We start from the raw sequence: 17,541 nt of genomic DNA, 5'->3' as shown, positions 1-17,541 counted from the left end.
CTTGCATTTCATGGCTTGAGGGGTCTAAATTTTTGTACTGGAAACTTTCCAGAGGAAAACGAGGTGCCAGAAACTGTAAGAAAGTGCAAGAAATGTGCACAATCTAATCACGCGTCGTATGAAATAATATAACGCTACGGCGTAGTTTCTCGCACCGTGCATTTCTTGCAGGTCATAATATCTGCAAGAAACCACTTTCTTTCTCCCCGTTATTTCTTGCAAGTGGTTACGTGCACCCGAAATATTTACCAGCCATGCTTGGTTCCGTGACAAATATTCTGTCCTGATCCTGCCGACAGATCGGGTCTGTCCTAACCACAATGGAAGAATTGCTGCTTTCGTCAGCACCACCTCCCGTTTCGGGCGTCGCGCCCAGGTCGACTTCTTGAAAACGGAGCTGCACATAAGTCCCCGATGGAGAGCGGATTGTCCAGAGGCAGTCGAGATTGACATCGTACGGTGTTGGATATCCGGGAGATTGGATTCGGCCTATCCAACCCGTTAAGAGACCTCCACACGTGGCTGGATCGGAATAAAAAATATAAAGCTTGTTAACAGAGGGCGGATATGTATTTACGAAATAAAGAACGGAAAAACATAAAAATACGAATTTTCACAAAATTTGTATTTTTGAAATTAATCCTTGTAATCCAATTTCTTTGAGCAAAAAAATCGCCCCACATTGTTAAAATATTTACACAATATATACATTTTTGAAAAATATGTGAAAGATTTACGTATTTTTCAAATAATAGAGGAAATATTAATATTCCCGAAAATCTAGAAATATGTGAGAATATATAAAAATATTTTGAAATTTGTTTGATCTAATCGAGTTAGGGGACACACCGACAAAGTTTGACTATCGGTCGTCATCAAATGAAAAAATTGACAATAAATTCATGTCCGTCCTCTGCTTATTAATTCGCAGATAAAAAATTGTAATGTTAAAAGCAAACCACGCACCAATTTTGACTTCCGCCTTGAAGCCCTGCCTCGGTTCGGGAACGTCGGTATAATACCGGACGTACATAATGTTTCCAGTGCTTTTCTGTGTCCCTGGCATCGTTCGACAGTGTCTCCCAATCAGATTTGACATTGCGGTGCCTCCATCGTACAATTCTATCCCGGAACGTTGACAGCTGAGAATGATGGAAGATTAATGTAAATTTGACATAGGCGATAACTCATCGTCAAAATCAGCACATTTTTAATCACTTCTCGCCCCTGGGAATTTATTTCAAATTCTGGACGACTAATTTGTAGACAGTGAGTTGATTAATGAAATGGTGTTGAGTTTTTTAAGTCAGTTTCGATAAGTTTCAATTTTTCTGAAGGTTTCCTAAACTTGAGATCTCCTCCTTCAGAAAGAGTCAAAATCTGGAGGGTATATTTCTAAAAAATTGTCAACTCCCTCCTCTACAAATTTGTCGTTCAGAATTTTAAAATAAATTCCCAGAGAGGAGAAATGATTGAAAACGTGCTGATTTTAACGATGAACCTCCTACGTTAATTTCTTTGCTTTTGCGTAACAAAATCTCACTTCGGAGACGAGAGATCGAAGTCGAACTGGAGCAGAAACCTAAGTTGGACAGCTTCCCCTTGTGGAACGGAAATACGCCATTCGCACCTGTTAAACGATAATTGTTGATAATTTCTCAGTGGGTATCATGCAAAAATAGACAAGAATCTAACAACATACTCTGTAAATGGGGGCGGAATATTGGGGAAATTTGGCGATGAGATGATCGTCGAGGGAACTTGGTCTGTCAAGTAAATTTCTCCGCCACAACCGGCCCCCACTTCTTCGTAAACTAGGGAGAAACCCTATCCAAAAAAATTAAGTATCATTAACTCTGATATTCCAAAAGTTCCCAAGTTTTTAAAAATTTATTTTACCCTTCGATTACTCGTCCAAGACCGGAAAGAGACATGAAGTTGATTCCCACTCGTTTCCGGCAAGCTTGGTGCCGTTGAGCCGCAATATCTTCCGGCACCGAGAAATGGGGAATTTTCACTGCCACCGTTGCGAACCTGTGTGAAAGAAGAGGGGGAAACTTTGAGAAATTTATAGTAGGCATGCTTCACTTAGCTCGAGTCAGGGTTACACAAATTTTTGTCCGAATTGACTGGATGGTCGAATGTTTGTTAAATATTTTGCATTATTTTTTAGTAGGTACACAATTTTTTAAGGATTTACAATCTTTGGCCAGTGGCTCTATCGTTTCTTTCAAATCTTGACCTTCGAAAAGCTGTATTTGCTAGGCACAAGTATTTTTTAGCCTGCGTATTACCAAATTTCAGAAAATTTTAAGGAACTTTATAAGACAATTTTATGGGTCACCTTATTTCCAATTTCACCTCAGAAACTTTCATAGCAAGGCATTAGCAATCTATTATGTAGCAAATTTCAGTTTGACATTGCACTATTCTTAAATTTTTGCATAATTTCCCACCAACCTACTTATGTAAATGACTCTCATCGGTCAACCGTTTAACCGATTTAGCTTATTTTCGAACTCAAGTGTAACATACATGTTTGCAAAATTTGAACTCAATCGATTCAGCCGTTTTGGCTCTAAAAACGGATAGACGTGCATGGAGATTCCATAAGCACTGAATCAGGCTTAAAAATAATACTAAAATTTGATTTTAGGTTTACAATCAATTCATCCGACACACATCCAGAAGAATCTCCGTAAATATCCAGAAATTCGAAACGCGTGGAAATAGTTCTGCCCGGACGGACGATAATGCTCCAGTCGCAGAGGGAGGGAAAGTACATTCCAGGATAGCCAGGAGACGTTATTTTTCCACGAGGCTCGCGCGAGTAGCCGCCGCAAACTGGAAATTAAAATTAGGCATTTTTAAAATTGGGTTTTGAAATGATCTTTTTCGAAATATTTTGTACCAGCCGACAGCGACAGATTGAACCCAGGTCTCGCATCGGAGGAATCCGTGATCATCACGATCTGTAAAAATCTCCCGGACGAGAGAAGCGTTCCGTTGATCTGGGTTCGATGGCAGAGCGTCTTATTCAAGACGTAGTTGGGAAGGCCAAGTTGACCTGGGGAAAAGTCAAAGGTCAAATTTACTATTGAATTGAAATAATTCCTTCAATTTGCTGCGATACGGAAAATACTTTGCCAAAATGTACAGTATTTTGAGCTCCTCTCTTCAAGCGTTTGGATTTCTAGGGCTGGAACACCCACAAAAAGATGAAAATCTACATCGAGAAAGCAGGGCTTTCTAATTATCCACTTTTCTAATTAATTAGCAATTAGTAATTAGTTCCGAAAATTTTGATCTAATTAATTGTTTAATTAGTAATTACTTCTGAACAAGCAAATCTAATTAATTTTTAATTAGCTAATTAATTACTTCTAATTACTGAATAATTAACTTTACTATATTTTTTATGAATTAATTTTACAACATTTAAACATGGCTAATGCCTCGAATTAGTCGTCTTTCAGCGAATGTAAAATGTTGAATTATTTTGAAATTTAAAACAAATTATGAACTACTTTGAGATGGCTGGGGAAATGAGAGCTGACCTTAGTTGTGCCGGTAATCGCTTTATTTGGACAAAATTTACAAGCAGTCATTACGTTGTCGCTGTCAACCCTTTTAAAAGTATACCATCCATTCACATGATCAAAGTTCTTAAGGTTCTGTACAAGGGAGTCCATTACATTCAATATATGTCAAAAATATATTGCTATCTGGTTGTTTTTATACAAAGGTTTAAAGTTGCAACTACAAGTATAAAAAAAGCTTTGAAGTTGATAAAACACGCATGGTATATTTGCTGCCGACAAGAAAATTTTTTAAGGGCAAAACGAGAAATATGCATTAAAAAATTAATTTTGTTTAGAAAAACAAATTAATTAGTAATTGGTTTCTCAATCATTCTAATTAATTAGTAATTTTAATTAGGTAGTAATCTACTAATTAACTTTAATTAGTAATTGGTAATTAGACAGACATTGCTATTTAATTAGCTAATTAATTAGATTTACTAATTAATTAGAAAGCCCTGCGAGAAAGCAACAGTAACACGAAAATCTGGGTGGAGAAACACTAGTCAGTCGAAAATGCAGGTTTTGTGAAGAAATTGACTTCTCAAAACGGATTATTTTCGTGATTTTTTAAAAATGAAGTATTTTTACAGCCATCAAAAGTTAATTTCTTTACAAAATCCGTATTTTCGCCTGATACTTGTCTTCTCTACGTAGATTTTCGTCTTCCAGAAATCCAAACCCTTGTAAGAACACAGCTTAAAATCCTGTACATTTTGAGAAAGTATTTTGCCCATCTCTTCCAATTTGACTCACTCACCATCGTAAATCTCAACCTTATCGAATAAGCAGTTTACATTGGACTCCATGTCGAAATCCTCCACTTGAATTTGAATCCTGGTGTGCGGAGGGGAATTGATAAACCACACGCAGCGAATATTGTGTGGGTAGACGAAGGGATAATTCGGACTTAGCAGCGTGGTCACGTTTCCATCGATGGAATAGTTGCCTCCACAGCCTGACAAAATTTGGGCATTAATTTTTACCCGTTAACGTATGTAGGACTCGACGACTCAAAATCGTAAAAATCAACACATTTTTTAAGTATTTCTCGCCTCTGGGAATTTATTTTAGAATTCTGGATGACAAATTTGTAGAGGAATTCGTTACCAATTTTTTAAAAATATACACTCCAGATTTTGACCCTTTTTGAAGGAAGAGATCTCAAGTTTAAGAAGCCTTCAGAAAAATTGGAACTCGTGGAAACTGGCTTAAAAAACTCAACGTCATTCCACTGACTACAAATTAGTCGTCCAGAATTTTAAAATAAATTCCCAGAGCCGGAAAAATGATTAAAAATGTGCGGATTTTAACAACTTTTTGACGATGAGTCCTACGTCAAAATTTATAAGTAAAATTCAGTCCATGTACCCGTGATGTTGGACAAGTGAGCCAATTCAGAGCTTGCTGGTTGAACTTGATTCCACACGAGGCGGAACTTTCCACTCCAGTAGGGTCTCACGTACTGGACGTAGACGATATTTCCGGTCGAAGTTACGGGAGAGAGAGACGTCCCAGAACATGATTTAAGCAGAATTGGGGCTTGTTCATCGTACCCGTCGTAAATCTAGTTTCAGTTTTTTAAGTAAAATTAATTAAATCATTATTTGATTTTTAATTAATATAACTTTAATTGCACCCACAATTATCCGTACGAACCCGGCATCACAGTCGCCTGGTTGGTCGACATAATTGACTAGATCGACATCAGTAAACGCGACTTGAATGGCGTACGACTCGTTGACGGAAACGCGCCAGGAGTACGTTCCCGTGATCGTGTTGACTTGTGGATATCCGGGAGACTCGATGACTCCGTAGGCTCCAGAGAGTTCGTTCCCATGTTCTAAAATTGTGAATTGATTAGTTAAAATGGAGGTCTCCCAACGTATTAGATCAGATTTTGAGCTAGTGTCGATCGATTACAAATTTAAGTAGTACGAAATTTGCAAATGACACGATCTCCCAAACGATTGGCAGAGATATTTGCATCCGAAGAGGAGAAAACGATCAGGAAAGCTTAAAATTTGCCAATATTAGGACGCGTTTTCTACTTGATTTGTTGTGAACGATTAAATTGTTATTGTTTAACGCCGTTTAAATAATTTTAGGTAAATTTTATATATTAATATGCAATTTAGATTGAAGTGGAACGCTTGGAAAAGAATTTTGGACAAAAAATTCAGGTCATTTTTATAAAAGTAATAGCTCCTTACTCATTCAATTTTTAATCCGAAATCCGAATTCATAAACAAAATCCAGTTTTGCAAAAGCCGCGATCTCACAATAGGCAAATTTTTCAAAACGTTAGAAAAATTTTACCCGATTTTTGTTTCACAAAATTTTACACATATTCTCAAAATTGTGAGTTTAAAGTTTAATTACTAACTAAAAATTGAGGTCTCCCAGCGTATGCGATCCGATTTTCGGCAAATTGGTGGAAATCGATGGCAGATTTAATTAGGATGAAATTTTCAAAAGACACGATCTCCCAATCGGCATGTTTGACAAAGATATTTGTATCCCAAGAGGAGAAAATGCGTAGAAAATTTAGAAAGTGGAAAATGTGTTGACTTTAAGACGCATTTTCTCCAAAAGTGCTAATTGGGAGTCTTTTGCAAATTTCATAATAATTAAAGTTCTGATCGATTGCCGCTAATTTGCTCAAAATCGCTGGGAGAGACCTCTATAGTTAATTAATTAATTAATTAATTACCCGTAAATATTTGTACTAATTTTGATTGCAAATACCTAAATTGTAATCGGCCCAAAACCCGACCGCCTGTCCTTCTCCGTCCGTTCGAAACATGACCCACAAACTGGTCGCGGCCGTTAAATTGGCGGGGATATCGTTTCCACAAAAATGACCTAAAAGTCTTCCCTCCGAGTCGGATTCGTGAATTTCGACAAAATCAGTGTTACAATGGTCGCTCGACTCAACTTCAAAACGGCGGAAGGAGAGTTGAATCTTATTTCCTAAAAAAAAATATATAATTATTTTCAGAAAACAATTTCTTACTTTTAAAAATTTACTTAGGATTCGATGATTCATCATCAAAATCAGCACATTTTTAATCATTTCTCGCCTCTGGGAATTTATTTTAAAATTCTGGACGACAAATTTTTGTACAACAGGGCTTTCCCAATTAAAAAAAATATACACTCCAGATTTGGACACTTTTTGAAGGAGATCTCAAGTTTAGGAAGCCTTCAGAAAAATGAGAACGTATCGAAACTGGATCAAAAACCTCATCGCCATTCCATTAATCAACTCATTAACTACAAATTTATCGTCCAGAATTTTAAAATAAGTTCCCAGATTTGGTAAATGATCAAAATTGCACTGATTTTAGTGACTCCTACGATAACTTACCCGCAGAAACCTGTATATTCCAAATACACTCAATATTAGGTGGATACCCATTCGGATAATTAGGACTCGTAAATGAACCATTCATCGACGTCAACAGCGTCGTCGACCCGCATGCCGAACTCGCAAAATCATAAACCCCCCGAAACCCGAACCCTCCCCCATTTTCGCCAATCTGCAGTCGAACCAGGAGCGAATTTCCACGACTCGTGAACGATGGCGGGATCTGGGTCGAGCAAAATTTCCCGAGCGAGGGAGCCTCGACGTCTTCGCCGTCCAAAATTTCGACAAAGTTTATGGCGCAGGATCCCGTCGACGATGGTGACGCCGGGGTCTGCGGCGGGTCGGAGTGGATGGCGAGATTGGTCACGGTGAAGGTCACGTGCTCATCGGGTTCGGGCGTGGACAGGATCCAACTGCAGTTCGTGTTGGGGAGAAGGGGGCTCGGATAATGGGGCGAGGTGAGGGAACGCGACCAACCCGAGGGAGTGATCCGGGCGCCACAGCCGGTCGTGAAATTGGCCTTGAATCCGCGGGATGATGCGGATCCATCCGTTTTGAGTCGGAGGTACATTTTGTTTCCGGAGGAGCGGATGAGTGGAGGGTAGGGTAAGGAGGAGCCGCAGTGCATTAAGAGGAGGGGGTCGTAGGTGGAGACACCGTCGTAAATCTGGGGGTAAAAAAAAGTGTGAAAATTTTGTAAATGTTCTTGGTTTTGGCAATGTTTCGGGAAGGAGTAAGCATTTGCAAGAAATAACGGGGAGTAAGTGGTTTCTTGCAGGTAAATATTTTGACCTGCAAGAAATGCAAGGCGCATGAAACTACGCCGTTATATTTCATACGGCTAGACGCATATTTCTTGCAATTTTTTGCCCTTTGCATTTTTTACGTCTCGTTTTGCAGTGCAAGAAATGCAGGAAACCTGTAAGAAACTAAACAATCTCGCGTGTTTCAGGTAAAGTGTAACCACGTGCAAGAAATTACCGCACGAAAGTGGTTTCTTGCAGCTAGTTGGACCTGCAAGAAATACATGGCGCAAGAAAAGGCTTCCCGCCACATAATTTATACGGCGCGTCGCTAAATTGCGCGTGTTTCTTGCACCTCCCATTTCTTGCGTTTCTCGCTTTGTGGTACAAGAAATGTAGCAAACGAAACACTGCATTTTTCTAATTTGTTGTCTAAACTCTTACCGCCACATGGTCATAACTGCAGTTGATATGTCGTTCCACACTAAAATCCATGAATCTCAGCTCCACCACGTGATTCTGGTCGACTTCAATCAACCAGCCGCAGTCGTCGTTATGATCATAATTTCCCGGATAATTAGGCGACTGTACGAAGCCGTTGAGGGTCCTGAACCTTCCCCCACAACCGCCCGCCACGGCGCGGACGGAGCCATAGAATCCCTTCGAGGGGACGGAACCGTCCGAGTAGAACTTGATGTACATGTTGTTTCCGTGCGACGTGACGATGACGGGGGAGCCGATGGAGCCGGAACTGTGGCACAGCGAGGTCAACTGGGGCGACGTGGCGTCCGATCCGCCGTACACGGTCAGCCCGTCATATCGACAGTCTTCGGATCGTTCGATTTCCAACTCGTAGATTTGAAGCTCCACTTTCGTGCCGAGTTCGGTCGTCACGTGCCACAAGCAGACGACGTTGTTTCCATATTTGTTGGGGTAGTTGGGAGATCGGAGGTAGTTGTAGGAGCCGATGAGGCGTCCGCCGCAGCCTGGAAAAAAGGCAAAAATAATTAGGGAAACGATAATATTTGCGAACAATGAGAACGTGCAACTTGCAGATTTCGATTGGTCGAATTTTAATTTATTCGGGGACAAAAATAAGTAGATCTGTACTTTTCATTTTTCTTAATTTTGTTTTCGAATTTGAAGAATTGCATTTTTTAAGTGAGTTTCAGAAATGCATTTTCAGAATTTTTTGAATTTGATTTTTTTGTGGTTTCTAAATTTTGAAGAAGCAGCATAATTTTGAATTTTCAAAAAAATGTGAAACCGGTTACCGTATGATGTGGATTGGATCAATTCTACTTTGATCAGGGACAAAAATTTCTCTTATTTTGTGTTTTCGAATTTTAAGAATTGCGTTTTTGCACTTTTAAAAATGCATTTTCAAAATTTGTAGTTTCTAAATTACAAAAAAAGAAGAAAATTTTGAATTTTCAAAAATTTGTCTTTCACCATTAACTTTCCACTCTAATCGAAACCCATTCATGGCGTAGGAATAGTCGGACACGAAATTGATGGAGAGCGTGTCCTTGGTCGAGGAGATGAGTGGGGGTCGCGTCGAACCGCAGAATTTTCCGAGATCCGTCACACTAACCGCGTCCGTCGTGTGGGTGGGACGCTTCCATTCTTTGAGCTAACCAGATAATTAGCATTTTATGTAACTGTCACATTTTTCTGGGGATGTTCCTTACGTTGACAAAGTCGTAGACGCATCGCTCTCCGCCGCGAGGAGGACCCTCAATGTCAAAGTGAGAGAAGGAGACGTTCAACTTATTTCCGAGGGGGGCTTGCAACTCCCACGTGCAGTTTCGATTGTGTGGGTACGGATTTGGAAAATTGGGGGATTCAATGACCCCATGAAATCCGGTGATTACTCGGTTGCATGCTAAATAAAATAAGTTGATTAATTATTTAATGAGTTGGAAATTAATTAATACACTGGTTTAAATTAATTTCTTCTCACTTGCTCTATAATTCATCTGAAATCCTCTCCCCGTTCCACCATATCCGCTCAAGAACTTGATCCAGACCAGATTTCCGGTCGTATTAAGGCTGAGGACGGAGTCGGAGTGACAATACTTGCCAAGCAGGGGAGCCCTGTGGTCACGCCCGTCGCGGATCTATAAATAAATTTATTTATTTTAAGTTATAGTAAATATTTGTTAGTCTCATTCAGTATTTTGCTTTGGACGAACAATACTACTTTTTGACTGGACGGACACTGTCTAAAAGCGTCCTACATTTGAAAATAGGGCACAATGTTACAAGTTACTTATTGACAACTTTTTTGCAAATCTACGTATGCAAATCTACAGATGTGAAATTTCCCGTAAATTTTGAGCATTTTAGTGTATGTAATACCACAAAATTTTGAACCACTTTGATTTCACCATGTTTTCGTAAAATTTTGGGAATTTTTTTGTTTTACCATGAGAAATTTTCTAAACCATGTCATATTACATATCAAAATGCTCAAAATTCAGGGGAGTACACATACGTGAACAGATTGTCGAAAAATTCAGTAATGAAGAACTTATAACATTTTGCTTCATTTTGGACATTTAGGACGTTATAAATTCGATGTCCAAACCCGATTAAAACCATTTGTGGATGCTCTATTTTGGACATTGGTTAAAACTTAAAACCACCGCAAAACCCTGGTCTTATTTTTTACCACGCACCTCGATATACTCGCCCCAACAGGAGGAAGAGTGTTGAATGTCCAAGTCGACAAAGACGAGTTGCAACGCGCTGCCTTGATTGATACTGATCGTCCAAATGCATTCTGTCCGAGAGCCGTAGTTTTGCGGATAGTTTGGCGACACGATCGATCCCGTGGGGGAAGTTAGGGCGCCACCACAGCCTAAAATATGAGATAATTGTACAATTAAGTTTTAAATGGTTGGATTTAATTAGTGTTAACCTGTCGTAGTTCCGTCCCACGTGATCATGAATCCTCTCCCGGCATGTGACATGTCACTCACGAATTTGAGGTGGAGTGAGTTACTGAAGGACGGGATCATTGGGGGTGGTTGCACATTTCCGCAGAACCGACCGATCAGTGGGGATGTCGTGTAGGCTCCATTTCTACGAAAAATTAGCGTACAATTAGGCTCAGGACCAATTAACCAAGGACTCACCATCTAAATCGTCAAGATTTTTAACAAGTTTTCAGTTCTAGGAATTTATTTTAAAATTTTGAATGACAAATTTGTAGAGCAAGTCTTTCCCAATTTTTAGAAAATATACACTCCAGATTTTGACACTTTTTGAAGGAGGAGATCTCAAGTCTAAGAAACCTTCAGAAAAATTGGAACTCGTCGAAACTGGCTCAAAAAACCAACCGCCATTCCATTAATCAACTCACTGACTAGAATTTGTCGTTCAGAATTTTAAAATAAATTCCCAGAGGCGAGAAATGATGTAAAATGTGCTGATTTTGGTGATTCGTCACCCAGTTATACGTTAATTTATTAGATTGTGTTGCACCTAATCTCCAAGAAATCATAATTGCACTGCCGACTAGATCCTCCCGCTTCGAGGTCGAAATCAGAAATATTGAGTCGAATTTGTCTCCCCGTTGGAACTTTGATCGTCCACGTGCAGCTTTTGCGATTCGGGTAGAATTGTGGGTAACGAGGAGAGCGGATGATACCATATTCCGAGAAGAACTCGCCCCCACAGACTAAAAAAAATAATGAAGTCATTAATAAAATGGGGACAAAGTCCAATACATAATTTATATCTATCATGTTTTCAAACCTGTCGAAGTATTTAAGAGGACAAAATTTGCCATGAAACCGTCATGCGCCACGCTATGGTCAGACTGGAAAACGACCGTCATGGTGTTGTCGGAGGATGTGAGGACAGGAGGAGTATCGTGGCCACAAAATCTTCATGAAACCAATACGAGATAGATAATTAATCAGTTTTTAGTGACAATCGAGATCTCCCTGTCCGATTTTGACCGAATTAGTGCCAAACGATGACAAATTTAATTAGTATGACATTTGTAAGAGACACGATCTTGTAATTCGCACGTTTGGCAAAGATATTTGTACCCGAAGAGGAGAAAATGCGCCCTAAAGTCGATAAATTTTGCGTTTTCCAAATTTACTGCGGATTTTCTCCTCGTCGGATGCAAATATTTCTGCCAAACGTGCCCATTGAGAGATCGTGTCTTTCGCAAATTTCATGCTTGCTAATTATATCTGTGATCGATTGACGCTAATTTGCTCAAAAGTCGGAGAGCATACGATGGGAGATCTCCATTGAGAATTTTACCCACCTTCCGATCGAACTCCCATTCGTGAGTAGACTAGAATTATCGAAAACTTGGACGAAATCGTATCTACAACCGGTCGCAGCTTCGAGCGAGAATGAGATCCACGTGAGTCGCACTGCTTGCCCGGGTAAGCCACGCAGAACCCAGGTGCAGGAGACGCCATGCGGGTAAATTTCTGGATGTCCAGGGGAACTTATTACGCCATGCGAGTCACGAATTATCCCTCCACAACCGGTATCGTAGGTGGAATAGTTTGCCAAAAAACCACGATTTTGCACGCTCGAATCCGTCTTAAACTTGAGCCAGATGTAGTTGTGGGTGGACACGATTCTGTCCGGGGCGGAGGTCGGGGGACCGCAAAAGTGGCCGAGAAGGGTGGAGTTTTCCGTGTCACCGTCACGAATCTGGTAAAAAAACGAGTGTTTAAGACGAATATGCAAATTGGATGACTATTTATACACTTCAGCATTTCTTTTCTTGCGGGTTTGCTACATTTCTTGCCCTCCAAAGTTAAGAAACTGTAAGAAAGTGCCAGAAATAAGCGCTATCAAGCCACGCCCCGTATAAAGTGTTTACAGCGGCGGGGCGTAGTTTCTTGCGCCTTGCATGTCTTACAGGTCAAATTATTTAGATGCAAGAAAGCGCTTTCTTCCTGGTATTTCTTGCAAGTGGTTACGTTACTTGCACCCGAAACACGGATACATTTATTATTTACCTCCAAATAATCAAAGTAGCATCGCACGTCGGACACGGATTCGATATCAAAGTCCATAAAATCGAGCAGAATTCCTTTCCCGGGAGGGGCAGAGATTAGGTAGACGCAGTCTCTATTTTTCGGGTAAGGGTTGGGATAGTAGGGCGACCGGATGAGGCCTTCCGCTTCAGAGAAGACTCCGCCACAAACTAGGCAAAAATTAGGAAATTAGTTGACTGCGAGGGTTCGATTGATGTCAACATTGAAGTTAACATTGTCACTTTCGAATTGAAATAATCGTCAGGGTCCACTCACCGGCTTCATACTTTGCAGAAAATCCACCATACGCGACAGACTCGTCGGATTTGAACTTGACGAACAAAGTGGATCCTGACGATTGGAAATCGGGTGGAATGCTAGAGCCACAAAAGCGACCGACCATCGCACTGTTTGGCGTAGGCCCGTCGTGAACCTGGCGATTAAATTATGACATAAAATTTTAAAAAAATGCAGGTAAAATGGTTTTGTGACTGTACTTCAACATAATCGTATCGGCAATTTGAGGACCCTTCTAGTTGGAAAGTATTAAAGTGCAGAGTTATCCGATCCCCGGGGGATGGGAGGCGAATCAACCAGTCGCACTCCAATCCATGCGCGTACGGTTCGGGATGTTCGGGAGACGAGAAGACGCCGTTCGGTTGGGTGAGGACTCCTCCACAGCCGGGAATTCCTTAAAAGAAATGCATGTTTCAATTCTTGAAATCGATTTTTGTATCACAATTTTTGATTTTATTTTGTGGGATAAATGTCACAGGATAAGACTTGAGGGCTCACCCGGCACTTCGGCAAAAGTGATGTGAAACCCGGCATCCGTAGAAGAACCATCGGAATGAAAGCGGATTGAGAGAAACGCACCGGACGAGACAATCGGCGGTGGGAGGATCGTATTACAGTAATATGCGAGACTGGGTGCGTTCTCTTCGAGGCCGTCTCGAACTTGGAAATAGTCTAAAAATATAGGGAAATTAGTTTTATATTTTTTTTACAAAATTTTTAAAGTAGGACTCGATCAGTTATCACCAAAATCATCACATTTTTAATCATTTATCGACTCTGGGAATTTATTTTAAAATTCTGGCAGTAAGATTTGTAGTCAGTAAGTTAATAAATAGAATTGTGGTGATTTTTTTTAATCCAGTTCAAGTCGAAACTTTCGACGAGTTCTTATTTTTCTGAAGGCTTATTAAACTTGAGATTTCCTAACTCTCTGCTCTATGAATTTGTCGTTAAGAATTAAAAAAAAATTAGTTCCTAGACCCGAAAAATTATTTAAAATGTGGTGATTTTGACGAGAGTGAGAGTCATTATCGACTCAGTTTTTATCCCTACCGAACGTGCAATTAGGATGAGATTCTATTCGAAATGTGGCAAACACGAGTTGAATCCGTTTTCCGGGATTGACCGCAATCTGCCATTCGCAGTCCCGATTGTGCGGATAATTTCCAGGATAACCGGGCGAATTGATGGAACCGTGCGTCTTATTTGTGATATAGCCACCACACACTGCAATTAATTATAATTATTAATAGTTACTTAATTAATTGGTTAATTAATTCCGCACCGGGGCTGGTCGTATTCCACGTGAACTCAAACCCCAATCCGACAATGCTATGGTCCGAGGAAAATTTGATGTAGAGAGATTCATGCGTTGATATGACGGAGCCCCCGTTGGGCAGCACGTCGCCACAATAGCGACCCAAAAGTGGGGCAGATTGGTCAGCTCCGTCCAAAATCTGGGGACAAAATGAGAAATTATTGTATGTCAAAGTCAAAAGAGTAATTAATTATCTGTTAATCTTGAAAAATATTTAAATTTTCTTCAAAATACACAAACTGACTTCCAACTTGTTCTAACATTAAATTTGTTCACCTTCGTCCACACAATTTTTTATTACGTGAAACTATTCACTTAAAACATAACAAATACGTAATGCACTCAAACTGGAGGTATCCCAGCGTATGCGATCCGATTTTGGGCAAATTAGTGTCAATCGAGAACAAATTTAATTGGTATGAAATTTGCGACAGACACGATCTCCCAATGGGAGAAATATTTGCAGGAGAAAATGTGCAGTAAATTTAGAAATTATAACATTTATCGACTTTAAGACACGTTTTCTCCTGCATTTTGTAAAGGTATTGTTTAACGCCGTTTAAATTATTTTAGGTAGTCGTGATAAATTAGTTTGCAAGTTAGATGAATTGTACAAGTTTGTAATTTGGTACACTAGGTAAAAAACTTTGGATGACAGTGCAGGCCATTGTAGCCCCTTACTCAATTTTCAATTTTTAATCCGTCTGGGTCCGAAGTTCGGACTCCGAAGTACTCCGAACTCATGAACAAAATCCAGTTTTACAAAAGACACGATACCTTTGGAGCAAATATTTGCATACGAAGAAGAGAAATCGACATTTAAAGTTGCCAAATTTTACACTTTCCAAATTTCCTAATTTGTAATCGATTGACTCTAAGTGCTCAAAATCGGATCGCATCCGCTGGGAGACCTCGATCCATTATTATTGCAAATTTCATCCTAATTAAATTTGTCATCGATTCGAACTAGTTTCGTCAAAATAGGAGAGCAAACGCTGGGAGACCTCCATTCTTAACTTGACAACAATTAATAACTAGATTATGTATTTACGCACGGTGAGCGAATCATGTGGACACGCCCCGTCTGGATATCCCTCCAAGTGAAACCGGCTGAACGTGAGGTTGAAAACTTTGCCAATTTCCGTCCTCATGGTCCACACGCAGTTCATATTGTCCATGTAGAGATCAGGGTTCGTGTCATGCGGAAAGCTAAGCCGACCTTGATCCGTGGCCAAAACTCCGCCACAAGATTGGACCTGATCTTGACAAAATTCCCCGGTAAAATCGGATCCGCATGTGCAGGTGAAGCCCGAAGTTGTGAGAGGGTTGGGGGAACAGACGCCGTTGTTTTGACACGGTGAGGGTTGCACGAGGCAAGGATTTTGTCGGGTGGAGCATGTTGGACCTAAATAATGAATAAAACACGGGTAGAATTTTGCAGGGGTCAAATTAATTAGTCATCAATTATTATCAGAGGGCGGTTATGTATTTATTTTCATCTGATGACGACCGATGGTCAAACTTTGTGGATGCATTCTCTAACTCGCATAGATCGCAAAAATTTCAAAATATTTTCACATATTGCTAAATATTTCTAGGTTTTCAGGCGTATAAATATTTCCGCTATTATTTAGGAAATACGTAGATATTTTACATATTTTTTTTCAAAAATTCATACATTTTGTAAATATTTCAACGATGCGAGACAAATTTTTTGTGCTCAAAGAAATTGGACCGCAAAAAATCCAGGTCCTTATATTGAGAAATACAAATTTTGTGGAAATTCTTTTTGTCCTACATATTTCGTAACTTTTTCAGCGATTTTTCGTAAATATATAACCGCCCTCTGATTATTATCACATTACTCACCAGAAAACCCGTTGAAACAAATGCACGTAAAAGCGTTCCCGTGTGGTTGACATATTCCCGAATTTGCACAGGGACTTGGAGGCCCGCATGGATTTGGAGGGCCAACTGCAGAACCACCCCCACCACCGGTCCCACCATGCGGAAAACATCCATGAAGTCCCATCCCAGTCCCCGTGTATCCCGCGGGACACAAACATTGCACGAAACTCTGGCCGATCACTAAATCATAAAAAATTATGATGACAACATTTGCAAAATTAAAATAAGAATGGATATCTCCCAGCGTATGCTCTCCGATTTTGAGCAAATTAGTGCGAATCAATGAAAAATTTAATTAGTACGAAAGACACGATCTTCCAATGGGAAAGTTTGGCCGAGATATTTGCATCCGAAGAGGAGAAAACGCGCAGTATATTTGTAAAGTGCAAAATTTATCGACTTTACAGCACGTTTTCTCCTCTTCGGGTGCAAATATCTGTGCCAAACGTGTCCATTGGTAGGTCGTGTCTTTTACTAATTGCATCCTAATTAAATTTGCAATCGATTGACGTTAAGTAATTTGCTCAAAATCGGAGAGCATACGCTGGGAGACCTCCATTTGCATAAATTTTACCCGGATTTTCTGCACATCTCGCCATCGGATGACACCCTCCATTATTGACGGCGCAGAGACCAACGTACTGACAAACGATGCCATTTCCCATGTAGCCCGGAGGACATTCTCCACACGTTCGAGATCCAGGTGTGTTGATGCATTGCACCATCGGGTTCATGCTGCAGCCTCCGTTACCCACAAGGCACTCGTTGACGTCCATGCAACGGTGACCATTTCCGGTGAAGCCTGCATTAGAAATGAATTATTATAAACATACCTGTTCAAAAATTTAGTTTTCATTCAAAAGTCAGTCATCTCAATTTCTGATTGATGATTTTCATTCACATTCAGTCATTTTCTTTCAAATTCATTTCATTTCACTTCATCTGACTTCATTTCTTACTTCGCCCCATGTACTAAGCATAGGGTGAAAAATGAAATGAGTGAGAAATCTTTCATTCACAGTCACTCATCAGAAATGACGGAATCCTTGAGTCATTCACAGTCACTCATCAGAAATGACGGAATCCTTGAGTCATTTTCATTCACATGAGAGGAAATTCATTTTCATTCACCATCATAATCAATCAAATGAATGAAAGTGAACAGGTATGATTATAAATACTTATGTAGTGTTTTAGGTGCAAGTGCAGAATCACTTTCAAGAAATAACTGAGAGAAAGTGTTTTTTTTGCAGGTATTTTGACCTGCAAGAAATGCTCGGCGCAAGAAATGACGCTAAATTTGTGT

General features: G+C 40.0%; 1 protein-coding gene across 1 annotated transcript in view; it reads right to left on the bottom strand.

The window, feature by feature from the left end:
* Nucleotides 1–17,541, bottom strand: part of LOC110856068 (cubilin) — a 36,118-nt gene that overhangs the window by 15,130 nt on the left and 3,447 nt on the right. The window contains exons 9-38 of the mRNA XM_035856639.1: nucleotides 16,810–17,037; nucleotides 16,197–16,415; nucleotides 15,383–15,732; nucleotides 14,295–14,466; nucleotides 14,063–14,236; nucleotides 13,508–13,681; nucleotides 13,210–13,403; nucleotides 12,989–13,145; nucleotides 12,695–12,882; nucleotides 11,983–12,383; nucleotides 11,457–11,587; nucleotides 11,184–11,379; nucleotides 10,618–10,781; nucleotides 10,376–10,557; nucleotides 9,658–9,814; nucleotides 9,386–9,579; nucleotides 9,147–9,327; nucleotides 8,139–8,680; nucleotides 6,952–7,618; nucleotides 6,330–6,554; nucleotides 5,225–5,424; nucleotides 4,953–5,148; nucleotides 4,342–4,539; nucleotides 2,912–3,067; nucleotides 2,663–2,844; nucleotides 1,900–2,034; nucleotides 1,703–1,827; nucleotides 1,544–1,630; nucleotides 967–1,142; nucleotides 250–522 (exon numbers count right to left, since the gene is read on the bottom strand). Coding sequence (XP_035712532.1) covers nucleotides 250–522; nucleotides 967–1,142; nucleotides 1,544–1,630; nucleotides 1,703–1,827; nucleotides 1,900–2,034; nucleotides 2,663–2,844; nucleotides 2,912–3,067; nucleotides 4,342–4,539; nucleotides 4,953–5,148; nucleotides 5,225–5,424; nucleotides 6,330–6,554; nucleotides 6,952–7,618; nucleotides 8,139–8,680; nucleotides 9,147–9,327; nucleotides 9,386–9,579; nucleotides 9,658–9,814; nucleotides 10,376–10,557; nucleotides 10,618–10,781; nucleotides 11,184–11,379; nucleotides 11,457–11,587; nucleotides 11,983–12,383; nucleotides 12,695–12,882; nucleotides 12,989–13,145; nucleotides 13,210–13,403; nucleotides 13,508–13,681; nucleotides 14,063–14,236; nucleotides 14,295–14,466; nucleotides 15,383–15,732; nucleotides 16,197–16,415; nucleotides 16,810–17,037 — 6,624 coding nt within the window. The remainder of the gene's footprint in view (nucleotides 1–249; nucleotides 523–966; nucleotides 1,143–1,543; nucleotides 1,631–1,702; nucleotides 1,828–1,899; nucleotides 2,035–2,662; nucleotides 2,845–2,911; nucleotides 3,068–4,341; nucleotides 4,540–4,952; nucleotides 5,149–5,224; nucleotides 5,425–6,329; nucleotides 6,555–6,951; nucleotides 7,619–8,138; nucleotides 8,681–9,146; nucleotides 9,328–9,385; nucleotides 9,580–9,657; nucleotides 9,815–10,375; nucleotides 10,558–10,617; nucleotides 10,782–11,183; nucleotides 11,380–11,456; nucleotides 11,588–11,982; nucleotides 12,384–12,694; nucleotides 12,883–12,988; nucleotides 13,146–13,209; nucleotides 13,404–13,507; nucleotides 13,682–14,062; nucleotides 14,237–14,294; nucleotides 14,467–15,382; nucleotides 15,733–16,196; nucleotides 16,416–16,809; nucleotides 17,038–17,541) is intronic.

This window comes from Folsomia candida, unplaced genomic scaffold, assembly GCF_002217175.1.
Source record: "Folsomia candida strain VU population unplaced genomic scaffold, ASM221717v1 Fcan01_Sc014, whole genome shotgun sequence".
NCBI lineage: Eukaryota > Metazoa > Arthropoda > Collembola > Entomobryomorpha > Isotomidae > Folsomia > Folsomia candida.
The sequence above is the reverse complement of the archived record's forward strand: the minus strand, read 5'-3'. Positions and strand labels throughout refer to the sequence as shown.